Source organism: Equus caballus, chromosome 2 (genome assembly GCF_041296265.1).
Source record: "Equus caballus isolate H_3958 breed thoroughbred chromosome 2, TB-T2T, whole genome shotgun sequence".
NCBI classification, from domain to species: Eukaryota; Metazoa; Chordata; class Mammalia; order Perissodactyla; family Equidae; genus Equus; species Equus caballus.
This window is the reverse complement of record NC_091685.1, coordinates 11,403,689-11,420,929: the sequence shown is the minus strand read 5'-3', so window position 1 is coordinate 11,420,929 and position 17,241 is coordinate 11,403,689. Positions and strand designations below refer to the sequence as shown.

General features: G+C 44.3%; 1 protein-coding gene across 4 annotated transcripts in view; it reads left to right on the top strand.

The window, feature by feature from the left end:
* LOC100064020 (cytochrome P450 4A6) overlaps positions 1-17,241 on the top strand; it is a 20,225-nt gene extending 2,984 nt beyond the window's left edge. Inside the window, exons 2-13 of one of the 4 annotated variants that reach the window (XR_002804305.2) lie at positions 1,709-1,850; positions 2,518-2,562; positions 3,039-3,166; positions 4,163-4,287; positions 4,663-4,817; positions 5,271-5,377; positions 5,464-5,654; positions 5,754-5,887; positions 6,797-6,861; positions 7,003-7,079; positions 8,011-8,248; positions 16,226-17,241. Coding sequence is in view for 2 of the 4 variants with exons in the window: in XM_001495049.6 (XP_001495099.4) it covers positions 1,709-1,850; positions 2,518-2,562; positions 3,039-3,166; positions 4,163-4,287; positions 4,663-4,817; positions 5,271-5,377; positions 5,464-5,654; positions 5,754-5,887; positions 6,797-6,861; positions 7,003-7,079; positions 16,226-16,394 (1,338 nt within the window). In the remaining 2 variants the exon portion in view is untranslated. Of the gene's footprint in view, positions 1-1,708; positions 1,851-2,517; positions 2,563-3,038; positions 3,167-4,162; positions 4,288-4,662; positions 4,818-5,270; positions 5,378-5,463; positions 5,655-5,698; positions 5,888-6,796; positions 6,862-7,002; positions 7,080-7,908; positions 8,249-16,225 lie in introns of all 4 variants that reach the window. The other 3 variants (XR_011431158.1, XM_001495049.6, XM_014737492.3) reach the window with 3 other exon arrangements.

The window sequence follows — 17,241 nt, the reverse complement described above, 5'->3', positions numbered from 1 at the left end:
TGAGTAAATCCATTTGCTTATCTACGCATTCATGTATTTTTTCGTTCACTGTAGTAGAAACATTTTGATATCTGCCCAGCTTACCTGCCTTGAGATCTCTTCCCTCACAAAGGGTGGACCCCTGAAAGCCCTATTCAAGCCCAGCCACAGTTGATTGTAGCAGGTGGACACCTTGGCCATGATATTACAATCAGATTCTCAGAATGGTATTCACAGGGACACTCAGACATGACGTGTGGTAGAATGATAATGTCCCAACTCCAGAAATTCAGAACTGCTCTTCTCCACCACAGGGTCCCAGCTTCACAAGAAAAGGGACTGTTGCCTTTTTATTCATGGCTGTATCATCACATTCTAGAAGTGTGTCTGGTACAAGGTAGAGCCTCCATAAATGTTTGTTGAGAGAATGAATGCATGCATGTACAGGGAGAAAGAATGAGAGACTCAGTCCTGGTAGCTCTCCAGTCCCTGGATCTGCCCGTTCCATGTTCTGGCTGTCCCCTGCCCTTGGGCTCTGTGAGCCACTCTTGGGTCCTCAGCCTTCTTTGTTATCCTTTGTCTTACATTAGCTCAAGATTGTATCTGTCACTTGCAACATGAATTTTAATCAAGACTCACTCATTCACTCTCCTACCTGTACTCATTCATTCCCTTATGCACTTATTCCTTCTTTGAAAATTAACACGTAATTCCTATGAAACGTGCGCTATGCTGGCTCTAAGAACACAGAGATCCCATATTTGCCAACATAGTGCCCAGCAATGAAAACATTGAATTGAAATATGATGATAGAGACACCCAGAGAGCCTTGGGAACCTGGAGGAAGGACACCTTGCAGTCAGCAGGCTTGGGTTGAAATGCAGCTCACCTGGACATATCCTTCAACCTGGGTTTCCTGATTCTTCAGTGAAACTGGATCAAGTAATCATCCATTCTTTCTTGGGTTTGCCTTGAGCATTACGTAATTGTTCTAGTTTCCTTGGGCTGCCATAACAAAGTACCACAAACTCGGTGGCTAAAACAACAAAAAGTTAGTGTCTCATAGTTCTGGAGACTAGAACTCCAAAATCAAGGAGTTAGCGGGGATGGTTCCTTCTGCAGACTCTGAGGGAAGCATCTGCTTCAGGCTCTCTCCTTGGTTAGTAAATCACTATCTTCTTCATATCTCTTCACATCATCTTCTCTCAAAAAAAATGAGTGTCTCTGTATCCAAATTCCTCCCTTTTTTTAAAGACAGGAGTCATATTGGATAACGGCTGACCCTAAGGACCTCACATTAACCTGTTGGCCCTGTAAAGATCCTGTCTCAAAGTAAGGTCACATTCTGAGGTACTGGGCATTGGGACAACAACATATGAATTTGAGGGGGGCACAATTCAACCAATAACTCGAATATAATAAGCCTGTATAAAGTTTTGTACACCTTGGAGTCTACTACAGAACACTTATCAAGCACCTACTATGGGTAAGATTCTGAAGGTAGTTCTGAGAAGAGGTCCAGAAATGGCCCAACCAGAAGTGAGAATCGGGCCTCAGACCAACTCTTGGTGAGACAGCAAGACCAACTCATTAGAAACAGTTCCAAGTTCCTAATCACTGCTGATACATCCAGAACTATCTCCCTGTGGCTGTCCTGCCCTTCACCATCACTCCAAGCACTGGACCTAAAGAGAAAGGTTTTATTGATTTGTCTTTCCCTTGGTTACAGTTACGAAATGACCAAGGCTTACAAGACCTTCTGAAAAGGGTAGAGAAATTCCCGTGTGCCTCTCCTCGCTGGCTGGGGGGCACAAGTGTCCAACTACTGGTCTATGACCCTGACTACATGAAGGTGATCCTGGGGAGATCAGGTGAGAGCAAAACCCGCATCCCAGCTGGAGAAACTTTTCCCTCTCGGGTACATGCCCCTGGGTCTATGAAATTCCAGAAGAGACTGGTAGTTCAGCCTGACTCTTTCATCCATCCTTCTGGCACACAAGCCAGCCTAAGGCCAACACTGTTTACATAAACTGAAGGCTTAAAGAGCTGTGTGGGACTGAATTTATTTTTTCTTTTCTTTTTTTCTTTCCTTTTTAACCAGATGGAGATGATCTGTTATGCAAATTGCCCCAGAATGAAAGACAATTTTCTTTGTGCACTGATTTGGGTTTGGCATCTCCAATTGTTGTCTGTCCTGGTTCATAGGATGGCTAAGCCACCACCAATTGCAGGAAAACCAGTCTTCTGTGTTTTCTTTGGCACTGAGGACAGAGCTAGTGTTTCTTGCAGATTCAACATCCTAGTCCTCTGGGCTCCCTGCTGCTGGGACATTGCGTCTGCCTTCCTGAGCCCACAGTGACTATCAGGACAGAGAGTCAAGGAGGGGAGGCAGTTGGGCAGTGGGTTAAGACAAACTGGCAGTTGATAATCATTGGAAAGGGATCACAGCCCATGGTCTGGACTCCAGCTGCCTCCTGAGAGCTGTTGGTCTTGTTTGGTCCCCTGCAGCTTCCTGTAACGTCCTTCCTTACCTTTCAGACCCAAAGTCTCTTGGTATCTACAAATTCATGGCTCCCTGGATTGGTAAGTACGTCTGATTAGGACTGTGGTCCACCTGCCAGCTTGGTTTGCCAAGAGCTCTCTATTGGGCTCATAGAGAGCAACAGGTGCCTGGCTCCCATGTCACCATCCTCATCTCTGGATCAAGCCTCATTTCTCTTCTTGTAACAAGACCCTCCCCCTTTGTAATGGCAGTGAAGCCCTCCTGAAGCTTGGCTTCTTCCACATCACTTCTCAGTCCTCACAAATGATCTCAGCCTGACTAATTCAAATCCTTCTCTGACCTGCCCTCTACTCTTTTTCAACCTTTATCTCACAGCTGTCATAATCACTTCCTATGTACCACTCATTTGGGGAAATTCTCAATCCTTAAATGTATTACCTTTCCTGCCTTTCCCCATGATGGGCCTTATTCTAGCACCCTTGGTTCCTCCTAAGTTGTCCTCAGTCGTCACTCTGATCCAGTCTCTCACTCCCACATACCCCTATCTCTGGTCCAGGGTATGGTTTGCTCCTGTTAAATGGGCAGACATGGTTCCAGCACCGGCGGATGCTGACCCCAGCCTTCCACTATGACATCCTGAAGCCCTATGTAGGGCTCATGGCTGACTCTGTCCGAGTGATGCTGGTAAGTCTATCCCTCTCTCACCTGCACATGTTCACACATAGCACAACTCACAGAGGCCAGTCCAGACACAATGTCCCTAAGACATCCATCAAGTAGAGGCACCCAGAATAATTCTATGAGACAGGGCTCCCCAAAAGTGTATAGGAAAGGATGGTAACCAGGTATCATCTTGGATCCACACTTCCTTTATAGCCAATGAAAAGGCGGGCCATAGTAGATACAGAGTCCACTCTCCTTTCACCTCCACGTCTTCAGCACAGTCGACTAGAGCAAGTGTTACTCCCCTTGACAGCAGGACAAGCTGACCCTGACTTACCTAAGCAATGGCAGCTTAACTGGCAAGGTGGACATGCCAGGATGTCACTCAGGTGGGCTCTGGCCAGGGTCCCAGGGCTTCTTGATGCATTTGAGCCAAGCTACTCCATGGATGGAAATGGAGACAAAATCTACACTCTCAGAGCCAGGACCTGCCATAACCATACCTCTGATCAGGACTCTGATTTCTCACCAGCTGTGCTCAGTTAACATTTGAGGAATGAAAGGAATTGAAGCCCCTGATGTCCCTTCCTTAGGAGCCCCAGTAGTCTCCCCTTAGGATTTTTCTTGGCTTGACAGGTTTGCTCCCTAAAGTTGGACTTCACCTATCCCTCAGGTCTAGCTCAGCCCCAGGACAGAGAAGATTCCCCCTTTGTCCCCTGAAAAACAATGCTTTCTGGCTGCTAAAAGGTGATTATAATGGTAACTTGTTCCTAAAACCTCAAAACCAATTCAGACTATTGCTACAGAATGTGTTTAATTATATATAATAAAAGTTTCTGAGAAATATGCCTCACTTGACAAACATTTGCTTTACAGTCTTAATTTGCTCTAATGCATCTGTTCTTGAAAGTGAGGGATTCCAAACAAGATATCTGGAGAGACACAGAGAGCGCATGGCCTTGTCATCACAGGTTTTCTGGGGGACAGAGTAGGGTCAATGTCCCCTTCTCACCACAGGACAAATGGGAGGAGCTCATCAACCAGGACTCACATCTGGACATCTTTGGACACATCTCCTTGATGACCCTGGACACCATCATGAAGTGTGCCTTCAGCCACCAGGGCAGCATCCAGACAGATAGGTCAGTGATTGCCCTTCAGCTGCTGTGTCTTCTTTCTTACCCACTGGTGTGGACTTACCTGAGTAGCAAATGGGACAACTTAGATGTTCACCTCTACATGAAGCAAGATTCTGCCCACAGCTCTAGACAAGTTCAAATCCCAGCCAGACCAAACTGCGACTCAATCATGGATCCCTGATCTCTGGCTAAGGTAGAAGCCTGGCTGCCCACACCATTTATAGAAGGCTAAGAGTCTTGAGGGCCAGAAGACAACAATGTCCCATGCATCAGCGTCCTGTCCCCACTGACTGAGGAAACCTCCATCCAGAGCCCCACTCCACCTCCAGGTCAGAGACCTTCCTCCACTCTACTCTCTTCTGCATCCTCTCCCTTTAGGAACTCCCAATCCTATACCCATGCTGTTGAGGATCTGAACAATCGGTTTTATGTCCGCCTGAGGAATGTCTTCTACCACAGTGACATCATCTATAGGCTGACCCGTGAAGGCAGCTGGAACCACCGGGCCTGCAAGCTCGCCCATCAACACACAGGTTTTGGCTTCTTCTCCATGGGTTGCTCCCCTCCATCATCAGGCACATCTCAAAGGGACTGGCCCTGACCCTTCAGGTAGAGCCAGGCTCATATGTTCCTCTTCAGGAGCTTGGACAAACTCATGCTGGGTATTTCCCTGGTGCAGAGGATGGGAACTGTCCCAATGATGTTAGGGTTCCAGGAACTCTGTACCACATGGTTGATGGTTACATGAGACTCCCTCCCAGCAGCATTCAAACAGAGAATCTATGGGCTGTGCTATTTAAGGGATTTTTGACCTGCAATCACATGGTGCAAGGGCTCTCACCCCTAATGTGTGCACCCACTCCCACACTCATCCTTATCCACCAGGCACCCAGATTGGGGCAGGGGGAAGATGGGGCTACTGTGGGTTGCTGTATCTGGGCAACCAGACCTCTCAGCTCTACCTGGGAAACACTTTTTTGGGACAGAACAAGTGATCAAGTTGAGGAAGGCTCAGCTGCGGAAGGAGGGAGAGCTGGAGAAGGTCAGAAAGAAGAGGCACTTGGATTTCCTGGACATCCTCCTCTTTGCCAGAGTGAGTGTGTGTAGGAGAGGCCTGAGGCTTTGCCCAGGAGTGCAGAACATGGGGCAAATGCTGTACTCTCGCCATGCCTTCCTCAGATGGAGAATGGGAGCAGCTTGTCTGACAAGGACCTCCGTGCCGAGGTGGACACGTTCATGTTCGAGGGCCACGACACCACAGCCAGTGGCATCTCCTGGATTCTCTATGCTCTGGCTATGCACCCCGAGCATCAGCAGAAGTGCCGGGAGGAGATCCAGGGCCTCCTGGGGGATGGCACCTCCATCAGCTGGTGAGTGCTCAAGAAATGGGAGAGCCCTGCCCACTCAGCTAGAGAAGCCCCTGGTCTGCCCAGACCCTGCCCTCCCTTCAGAATAAGCTTCGGTTTCAGGGACCACCTGGACCAGATGCCCTACACCACCATGTGTATCAAGGAGGCACTGCGACTCTATCCACCAGTACCAGGCATTGGCAGAGAGCTCAGCAAACCCATCACCTTCCCTGATGGACGCTCCCTACCCAGAGGTATGAGCTTCATCACACTCACTAACCTGAGCCCTGAAGAACACAAGGAGGATCAGAAATACACGTGTCCTAGAGCAGTTCTGAACCTCTCTGGTTCTTGTTTTCCCCTCAAGAAAATCAATACTTACTTTGTAGTTAGGATGAGGTGTGTGAAATACTAGGCACAGAACTTTAACCCAGCAAAAGCTCAATAAACAAATGCTAGCCTCTGAATGTGGGCTCGGGAAGTAGCCATAAAATTATAATTCCCTGAGATCTGAGGGCTGGAGAGATAATCAGACAGGGGTAGAGGGAGATGTAGTTCTTTTCTTATGGGGTCTCATCAAATGAAGGAGATTAGGTAATCCATCGTCATGGATCAGATGGTCCAGTCTTTGAGGATCCCTCAGGTTGTTGGCAGAAAGCAGCTGATGACCAGATCTGAGACCTCTGCCTGTTGGAGGTCATCCTTTGGCTCACCTCCATTGGGTTGAATCCTAGCCCTGACACATCTTGGCCGTGTGATCATAGTCAAGTCCTTCAGTCTCTCTGAGACTCAGGTGCCTTGTTTTAACAATGGGGACATGAGAGTCTTCCTTAGAGGGTTGTGAGAATTAAATCAGTTAATGCATATTCCCCAAGGGCTCATGGATGGTATCTGATACATATGAGTTTTCACTTGAGTTGAAACAAAAAGTAAGCCTCCAATTCTTTCTTGCTTCTCAATCCTGGATCATGGTTACCTCCATGAGCTTTGCCATGTCCACCCCACCTCTCTTACGTCAGGATCATTCCACTCAGAGTGATGGGAAGTGGCTCTCATTGTAGCTCCCAAGTCTTTCCTGCATGTACATGCTCCCTGCCAGCAGAGGGACAGTGCTCTTCCCCATGAGTATGATCAGTGCTCTCTCTTCTCCTCCTGCCCCACAGGAATCATGGTCATGCTCTCCTTTTATGCCCTTCACCACAATCCGAAAGTGTGGCCAAACCCAGAGGTATGATGGTCATGGGAGAAGGGTATGGGATGATCTTTCAAGACCAATACTTCCTCTCACTCCAAACTCTGAGACTCCTGTCCCCTCGTGGGTGGAAGGAAGGACTTGACTCCACCTGCCTGGTCCTGGTGCTCTCTGCAGGTGTTTGATCCTTTCCGGTTTGCACCAGGTTCTTCTCAACACAGCCACGCTTTCCTGCCCTTTTCAGGAGGATCAAGGTGAGATTTTCCATATTTGGTCTGGGGGTGGGGGAGTGTCACTGGGTGCCCACTCAATGTTTGTGACCTCCCATGTTTATATTTGAGTCTACATGCCCTTGTATGTCAGTGTGTGGAGAAGGAGGCATGTGTCTCTTTGTACACAAGAAAGGTAACATTTCAGGGCATGCCACGGGGACTTTGACCCACTGACTTTTCCGATGGCCAGCTATGATCAGTGATAGCAGCTGTTCCAAAGTTCAGTGTACTCAGTGTTCTCCACACTTTAGGATTATGACTTTTCAGAATTACAATTTTCCATAAAAATTAAACTTCAGGGGCCGGCCCCATGGTGTAGTGGTTAAGTTCGTGTGGTCTGCTTTGGCAGCCCAGGGTTTGCGAGTTCGGATCCCAGGTGCAGACCTAGCACCACTCATTGAGCCACACTGTGGCAGCATCCCACATAAAATAGAGGAATATTGGCACAGATATGAGCTCAGCGACAATCTTCCTCCATCAAAAAGAGAAGGATTGGCAACAGATGTTAGCTCAGGGCCAATATTCCTCACAAAAAAAAAAAAAGAAGAAGAAGAAAATTAAACTTCAGATGGTTGCTTTCCTCAATTGTCAGTAATCTTAACAGGTCGTTTCTCTCTTCCCACATTCACAGTCCAGCCCAGGGCCTTTTCTCCTTAATTCCCCAATCTGCTACTCACTGCCTCAGTGATGTTTGCATGCATCTTGATTTCCAGGCCTTCCCTGTCCTAACTGGTCAGCCATATACATGGAAGGTTACAGTAGCCATTGGGAGAAGGTTTCACACCAGTGTGTGTCTTCTCTATTTTTGCAGTCTATCCCAATAAAATTTGACCGTATATTAATATTCACATAACCATGACAACTCTTCCAATTGGCAAAAACCTTTATGTGACGTGGAATATATACACTATAGTCCCAGAGTCTCTACAGTCCAACGTTGGCAAAAAAAACATGAGGACAGTCAATTGCTTTTGAGAGAAGATCCACTATTCCGTGTATGACACACGCCTTCGAAAGCTTCCTGGTGTGTAAAATCTAAAGCACACTCGAGACAGCTGTTGAGCTGGACGAGTCCACTCCAGAGCGGCTGCTGTGAAAATCCTCCAGGGCTGCTGAAATCGTCCTGTGAAACAGGAACTTCCACAAACATTGTAAGTAGTTACTAGAAACAAGATTTTTCTGAATCCATAATTCTATAAATTCTTCAAATGGTGAATCAACTTTCACAAAACAGGCTTTAAGCAAATTGTGCTTCCAGAAATTGGCTCTAGCACTTGGTTTCTCCCAAAACTGGGTCCTTCATCACAGACTTGAACTGCAGGCTGTGGCTGCCACCAGAGGACAGGAGAGTATTAGACAGCTCAATTCCTAGGTTAGAACTAACGTCTACTTTTATTTTACGCCATTCTGGGTTTTTTCCCTTTTGGATTCAATTATAAAACTATGTACTAAGCCTGCCTCTGTTTGCCAAGTCCTGTGCTGGGAGATGGGAACACAGAGATGAAAGATACTGTCCCTGCCTCCGAGAGTTCACAGTCAAGAAGCAAATACCTCTACTCAAGACACACATCATTCATTCATTCACTCATTCTTTCAGTCACTCATTCACTCATTGAGCAGATTGTTGGATGCTCCATGTTCCTGGCACTGTCCTGGGCACAGGACGGTGATGTGTCATTGAGTAAAACACTAATGGTGCCTTGGGGGTCTGGAAAGGAAGAGGTAGAGCCAGCAGAGGGGTAAGTGCAGGCTGTCATTGGTCTTAGCCTTGAGCATGTGGCAGGCAGAAGTGGAGGGAGGCGATCTCGGCGATCTCAACATGAGATGAGCTAGGAAGTGGAGCTGGACAGGTAAGAGGCGAGTGAGGCAACAACCCATCTAGAGTTTTGGTGCCAGCTGAGGCATTTGGACATGTCCTTCCCGTGATGGAGGCTTAGGAGCGTCTGAGCTGGGCCATTGCTTCGGTGTAGAGGGAGGAGAGGCAGACAGACAGAAAAGCCCAGGTGAGGAGACTGAGGGATGGCAAGGGGGACATTTCTGGAACTAGATTGGAAGGCTACAGAAGCTGGTTGACTGAGAGGATGAGGGGGAGGCAGGAGTCTGGACCACTAATTGGGAGGCAGATGGTACAACAGGCTGAGGTTCACAAACCTGTGGACAACCCAGGAAGCTTCCCTGTTGCCCTTCTGATGTCCTTACACAACTCCATGGTAGTCTCTCTCTGAGGCTCAATGTCCCTGTGTGTCCCCCTGTATGGTGAGCATCTGAGAGTGTGGCCTACCTCCTCCTACTATGACCTAACCCGGCCTCCACATTGTGAAGCCAGAAACTGCTTGTGGAGGGGGTGAGCAAACTAATGATTAACTGATTAAAAATTATTTTATTGAGATTATATTGGCTTATAACATTGTGTAAATGTCACGTACACGTTATTATATTTCAGTTTCTGTGTAGGCTGCACTGTGTTCACCACCAATAGTCTGGTTTTATCTGTCACCGCATACACATACGTGCCTGTTTACCCCTTTCTTCCTCCCCCGACCCCTTCCCCTTTGGTAACTACTAATCTGCTCTCTTTATTCATGTGTTTGTCTATCTTCCACATATGAATGAAATCATACGGTATTTGTCTTTCTCTGTCTGACTTACATTGCCTGGCATAATACGCTCAAGGTCCATCCACATTGTCACAAATGGCACAATATTATTTTTTTATTGCTGGGTAGTATTCCATTGTATGTATATACACCACTGCTTATCTATTCATCCATTGATGGGCAATTGGGTTGCTTCCATGTCTTAGCTATAGTAAATAATGCTGCAATGAACATAGGGGTACATAAGCTCTTTTGAATTATTAATTTCATATTCTTTGGATAAACACCCAGTAGTGGAATAGATGGATCATATGGTATTTCTACTTTTAATTTTTTAAGAAATCTCCATCCTGTCTCCATAGTGGCTGCACAAGTTTGCATTCTCACCAGCAGTATATGAGGGTTCCCTTTTCTCCACAACCTCTCCAACACTAGTTATTTCTTGTCTTCTTAATTATAGCCATTCTGACAGGTGTGAGTCCCTGATAATTAGTGATGTTGAGCACCTTCTCATGTATCTGTTGGTCATCCATATATCTTCTTTGGAAAATTTTCTGTTCATGTCCTCTGCCCATTTTTTGACTGGGTTGTTTTTGTTGTTGTCATTTGAGTTGTATGAGTTCTTTATATATTTTGGAAATTAACCCTTCCTCAAATATATGATTTGCAAATATTTTGTCCCCTTGTTGGTGGGTTATCTTTTCATTCTGTGATGGTTTCCTTTGCTGTGCAGAAGCTTTTTAGTTTGATGCAGTCTCATTTGTTTATTTTTTCTTTTGTTTCACTTGCCTGAGTGAATATGCTGTTTGAGAACATACTGCCAAGACCAATGTCAAAGAGCATACTACCTATGTATACTTCCAGGAGTTTTATGGTTTCAGGTCTTACATTCAAGCCTTTAATCCATTTTGAGTTAATTTTTGTGTATGGTGTTAAGATAATGATCTACTGCCATTCTTTTGCATGTGGCTGTCCAGTTTTCCCAACACCTTTAATTGAAAAGACTTCTGTCCCATTGATCTCTGTGTCTGTTCTTCTAAGGGTATCCTGCTGTTTTGATTACTATAGCTTTGTAGTATATTTTGAATTCAGGGAGTGTGACACCTCCAGGTTTGTTCTTTTTTCTCAGGATTGCTTTGGCTTTTCAGAGTCCCTTCTTGTTCCACACAAATTTTCAGATTTTTTGGTCTATTTCTGTGAAGAATGTCATTGGAATTCTGATTGGGATTGCATTGACTATATAGATCGCTTTAGGTAATATGGACATTTTAACTATGCTTATTCCGCCAATCCATGAACACAGAATATCATTCCATTTCTTTATGTCTTCTTTGATTTCTTTCAATAATGTCTTTCAGTTTTCAGTGTATAGGTCTTTCATCTTCTTGGTTAAATTTATTCCTATGTATTTTATTCTTTTTGTTGCAGTTGTAAATGGGATTGTATTCTTGATTTCTATTTCTGCTAGTTCATTATTAGTGTATAGAAATGCAACTGATTTTTGTATGTTGATTTTGTACCCTGCAACTTTACTGTGTTCATTAATTACTTCTAATAATTTTCTGGTGGATTCTTTAGGGTCTTCTATATATAGAATCATGTCATCTGCAAATAGTGACAGTTTCACTTCTTCCTTTCCAATTTAGATGCCTTTTATTTCTTTTTTCTTGCCCAATTGCTCTGGCTAAAACTTCCAGAACTAAGTTGAATAAGAGTAATAAGAGTGTGTATCTTTGTCTTATTCCTGTTCTCAGAGAAATAGCTTTCAGTTTTTCACCATTGAGTATGATGTTGGCTGTGGGTTTGTCACATATGGCCTTTATTATGTTGAGGTACTTTCCTTCTATACCCATTTTATTGAGAGTTTTTACAATAAATTAATATTGGATCTTGTCAATGCTTGAGAAAATGCATCATTTGACACGATCATGTGATTTTTATTACTCATTTTGTTAATGTGGTGTATCACATTGATTGATTTGTGGATGTTGAACCATCTCTGCATCCCTGGAAAAAATCCCATTTGATCATGAAGTGTGATCTTTTTAATGTCTCATTGTATTCCATTTGCTGATATCTTGCTGAAGATTTTTGCATCTATGTTCATCAGCAATATTGTCCTGTAATTTTCCTTTTTTCTGTGGTCCTTGTCTGGTTTTGGTATCATGGTAATGTTGGTCTCATAAAATGACTTCAATTTTTCAGAAGAGCTTGAGACGGATTGGTTTTAAATCTCTGAATATCTGGTAGAGTTCATCACAGAAACCATCTTCTCTTGGACTTTTGTTTTTGAGAGGTTTTTGATTATTCTTTCAGTGTCTTTACTTGTGATTGATCTATTCAGATTCTCTATTTCCTCGATTCAGTTTTGAGAGGTTGCACAATTCTAAGAATTTATCCATTTTTGTCTAGGTTATCCAATTTGTTAGCATATAGCTTTTCATATTATTCTCTTATAATCCTTTGTATTTCTGCAGCGTCTATAGTAATTTCTCCTCTTTCTTTTCTGATTTTATTTGAGAATTCTCTCCTGTTTTCAGTGTCTAGCAAATGGTGTGTCAATTTTCTTTGTCTCTCAAAGAACTGGCTTGTAGTTTCATTGATCTTCTCTGTTATTCTTTTAGTCCCTATTTCATTAATTTCTGCTCTGATTTTTGTTATTTCCTTCCTTCTACTTACTTTGAGCCTTGTTCTTCTTTTTCTAGTTCTTTTACACATAGTGTTAGATTGTTCAAGATTTTTGTTGTTTCTTGAAGAAGTGCTGTATTGCTATAAACTTCCCTCTTAATACCACTTATTCTCCATCTCATAAGTTTTGGTATGTTGTCTTTATATTTTCATTCGTCTGCAGGTACTTTTTGATTTCTACTTTGATTTCTTCATTTATCCACTGGTTGTTAAGTAGCATGTTGCTTAAACTCCACATATTTGTGCCTTTCCAAGCTTTTATCTTGTAGTTGATTTCTAGTTTCATAGCACTGTGGTTGGAAAAGATGCTTGATATGATTTCAATCTTCTTAAATTTATTGAGGCTTGCTTTGTTTCCCAACATATGGTCTATCTTTAAGAATGTTCCATGTGCACTTGAGAAGAAAGTGTATTTCTCTGTTTTTGGATGGAATGTTCTCTCTATATAGTATATATTAAGTCCACCTTGTCTATTGTTTCATTTAAGCCCACCGTTTCCTTGTTGAATTTCTCTCTGGATGATCTACCCTTTGATATAGCTGGGGTGTTAAAGTCCCTTACTGTTATGGTTTTGCTGTCAGTTTCTCCCTTAGATCTGTTAAAAGTTGCTTTATATACTTTGGTGTGTCTGTGTTAGGTGCATATATATTAATAAGTGTTATGTCTTTGCATGGAATGTCCCTTTTAGCATTATATAGTGCCCACCTTTGTCTTTTGTTATCTTTTTTGTCTCAAAGTCTCTTTTGTCTGATATAAGTATGGCTACCCCTACATTCTTTTGCTTGCCATTTGCTTGGAGTATCATTTTCCATCCTTTCACTCTGAGCATATGTTTGTCTTTGGAGCTGAGATGGATCTCCTGGAGGCAGCATATTGTTGGGTTTTGTTTTTTAATCCATCCAGCTACTCTGTCTCTTCTTATTGGTGAATCCAATCCATTTACATTTAGAGTCATTATTGAGATATGGAGGCTTAATACTGCCATTTTATCTTTTGTTTTCTGGGTGTTCTATATTGCCATTGTTTCTTTTTCCTTGCATTTCTGACTACCATCTCAGTTGGGTGGTTTTCTCAGTTTCCTCTTTATTTATGATTTGTGACTCTGCTTTGATTTTTTTTTTGTGTGTGTGGTTACCATGAGGTTTGTATAAATAATCTCACAGATGACATAGTCATTTTTCTGATAACCTCTTATCTGCATTAGCCCATGCAGGTTCCATCCTTTTCCTCTTCCCCTTCCCTGTTTTTGTTGTCACAAATTACTCTTTTTTGTGTTGTGAGTTTGTGACCAAATTGAAATGGTTATATTTTTGATGCCCTTTTCCCTTTATGTCTCATGTAATAATTAAGATTTTACTAACCTATTCTGATATAGAGCTGCAATTTTCTGATTCTGTCTATTTATTTATCTCCTTCCTCAAAGCTTTATAAACTTATGCCCCCTTGTTTCAGGTAGAAGGTCTCCTTTCAACATGTCTTGTAAGGCAGGTCCAGGGACAGTGAAGTCCTCCAGGTTTTGTTTGTCTGGGAAACCTTTTATTTCTCCTTCATATCTGAAGGATAACTTCACTGGATAGAGTATTCTTGGCTGATAGCTTTTTTCTTTCAATTTTTAATATATCATTACACTCTCTCCTAGCCTGTGGGGTTTCTGCTGAGACATCCACTGAAAGGCTGACGAGAATTCCTTTGTAGGTTATTTTCTTCTCTCTTGCTACCATTAGCATTTTTTCTTTGTCATTGAATTTTGGCATTTTTAATATAATAGGCCTTGGAGAAGGTCTTTTTGCATTGAGGTAATTAGGGGTTCTATTAACTTCATGTACTTGGACGTCCAGTTCTTTCCCCAGGTTTGAGAAGTTCTCAGCTATTGTTTCTTTGAGTAAACTCTCTGCTCATTTCCCCTTCTCTTCTCCTTCTCAGCTACCAATCATCCTTCTGTTACTTGTTCTAATTCACTTGGATATTTTTTGTAAAATTTCTACATTTTAAAAAAATCTTAGTTCTCTCTCCTCCTCCACATGAATCATTTCTAGATTTCGACCTTCGAGCTCACTAATTCTCTCTTCCATATAATCTGCTTTATTTTTAATGCTTTCTACTTTATTTTTCCTCTCATTAATAATTTTCTTCATCTGCAGAATTTCTGTTTGTTTTTTCTTTATTTTTTTTAGAGTTTCTCTTTGGTGAAGTACTCCTTCTGTTCATTAATTTTTTTCCTGAGCCCATTGAACTGTCTTTCTGAGATTTCTTGTAACTCAAGTTTCTTTATGACAATTATTTTGAATCTCTGTTAATCAGATTGTAATATGCTGTGACTTCAAGTTTGGTTTCTGGAAAGCGGTCATTCTGCTTCCCTTCTGCCGTGTTACTATAGTTCTTCATGGTGTTTGGTAAATTGATCCTCTGCTTGTGTATTTGTGGTAGTAACCACCTTTCTTATTTTGGTATGGCTTTGATTGCTTTGGTACTGTGTTGTGGGTTGTATTTGAAAGCCTACACGTTCCACCCTCAACTACTGCTAGAGGCATCATCTATGCCCTCCTTCTACTGCTTGTGCCCCTGAGGTTTCTGGTGCCTTGCTGCTTATGATGTCACTGCAGTCTCATGTGTCACCACCAGGATAACCAGGCTGTGAGCAATTCTGCTGCTTCCAGGGTTTCCTGGGTCTTGTGTTCCCCCACTAGCTCTCTGTGAGTTCTCCTTGGGTGCTGCTGCCCATGCACCACATGCACTGCTGCTCCTTTGTCATCTGAAGGTGCTGGCAGCACTGCTGCCAAGGGTGCTGGATTCACAGGTTCAATGTGGCTGCCAGCGGCCTGGGTTCTTGTATGCAGCCTCCACTCCTGGTATAGCCAGTGTTGGGGGTACCATCAATGGAGGCTGGGTCATGGGTTCTGCTGTGGTACCTGAAGCCTCAAGTCATGGGCGTCACCTGCCACTAGTGGGGGAGAGGCAGGGGCTAAGCCACAAATGTTGTTGCTGATCCAGTAGCCTCTGGCCATTGACCTGTGCTAGTGTACTTTAAAACCTCATGTCAGGGCACCCTGCCCCTACTGGGGAAATTCACATTTTGGATGCTGCCCCCACTGCTGGAAAGACTGGAGCCACTGCTGGGAGATGGGTAGGAGGCTGGGTCACAGGCTCTGCTCTGTCCTGAATCCTCAGGACATGTGTGCCACTTGACACTGCTGGGGGGCGGGACAAGGGCTAAGCTACAAATGCCGTGTTTGCCACTACAGCCTGTAGTCACCGGCACACCTGCCAGTGTGAGGATCTGCATTTTGGATCAGAGCCACTGGGCCTCTGATGCTCCCATAGTTTCACTGCTTCCCGGATGTCCAGTCCACCCAACTTCAGATATACGGATCCATGGATCTCTCAGGCATTCTGCTGTGCTGTGCAGGGAGTCCTTTTGGGCTCAATGGATATATGACTGGTTGTAACTTAGAGGGGAGAGATAAAGGGAACAACTAACTCTGCCATGATGGTTGTGGAGGGAGTGAACAAACTAATAATTAACTTTTGTAGTGATTCACTTGACTTGACTGGTGACCTAGAGCACTGACCCTCACCTACCAGGATTTCAGGCCCACTGAGAGCAGAGTTAGCACCTAGGAGCTAGTCCTGGGAGAGAGGTAGGCTTTATCAGAGGTCAGGGGGAGGGTGTGAACCAGGCTTGGGGTAGAGGTGTGTGTACGGTGTATGGATAGGATCAGGGCTGGATCAAATGCAGAAAAGCCCTGAACGCCCTGTTCCTGGCTGGGGCTCAGTGGACAATGACTGTCGAACTCAGAACAAACTTGAGGCCACTTCTCACTTTGCTTCCCCTCCCTGGCCCAGGAACTGCATCGGGAAGCAGTTTGCCATGAACGAGCTGAAGGTGGCCGTGGCCCTGACCCTACTTCGCTTTGAGCTGGCACCAGATCCCTCCAGGGTCGCTGTTCCCGTTCCAAGAATTGTGTTGAAGTCCAAGAATGGGATCCACCTGCATCTCAGGAAGCTCCTCTAACTCTTGTGGGGCAAGGGTGGGCTCTGAGGGGCCCCTGCAGCCGTCCTGTGTTTCTGTCGCTCTCTCCTGCCCCTACCTACCTGCCCACTTCCCGCTTTCTCTCTGCCACCTGCCAGCCTCCCTTATCTCCTGCCTCCTGCCCATTAACCTGTGGCCCTTCTCTCTCTCATTTTCTCCAGGCTCCCTACCTGTGTGTCTGTCTGTCTCTGACTCACCTGCATCTATGACTGTCATCAATTTCCTCATCACCTGCCTGTCCTCCAGCCTGTCTGTTCTATCCTTGTCTTTTTCCCTTCTGCTTGCCTGCCTGTCCCTATATTAGTTTCCTTTGCTGCTATAATAATTTACCTCAGTCATAGAGACTTAAAACAATGCAAATTTATTCTCTTACGGTTCTGGAGCCACAAGTCTGAAATAGCTTTGCTGGACCACAACCAAGGTGTTGGCAGGGTCACCCTACCTCCAGACCACTAGGAGAGAAAACCTCTTTGCCTTTCCAGCATCTAGAACTGCATTCCTTGCATTCCTTGGCTCCTGGAGCCCCCGCCATATTCAAAACCAGCAGTGTCTTCAAATATCTCTCTCCTCTGTCTTCACCTGGCCTTCTTCACTGTGAGGACCTTTGTGATTACATAGACCCCACTGAGTTAAAACAGGATGTGGTTGCAGGGCCCAGGGATCAGGACATGGACACCATGGGGAGCCAATATTCAGCCTGCTGAGTCGCTGTGTAACCACCATTGCTATATGTTTTCAATCACTTTGATGTGTGAACTGTCTACCCGTTTGTCATTCACATACCTTCTCCTTCTTTCCCACTGTCTGCAATAAAGTTCACAGTGTCGCA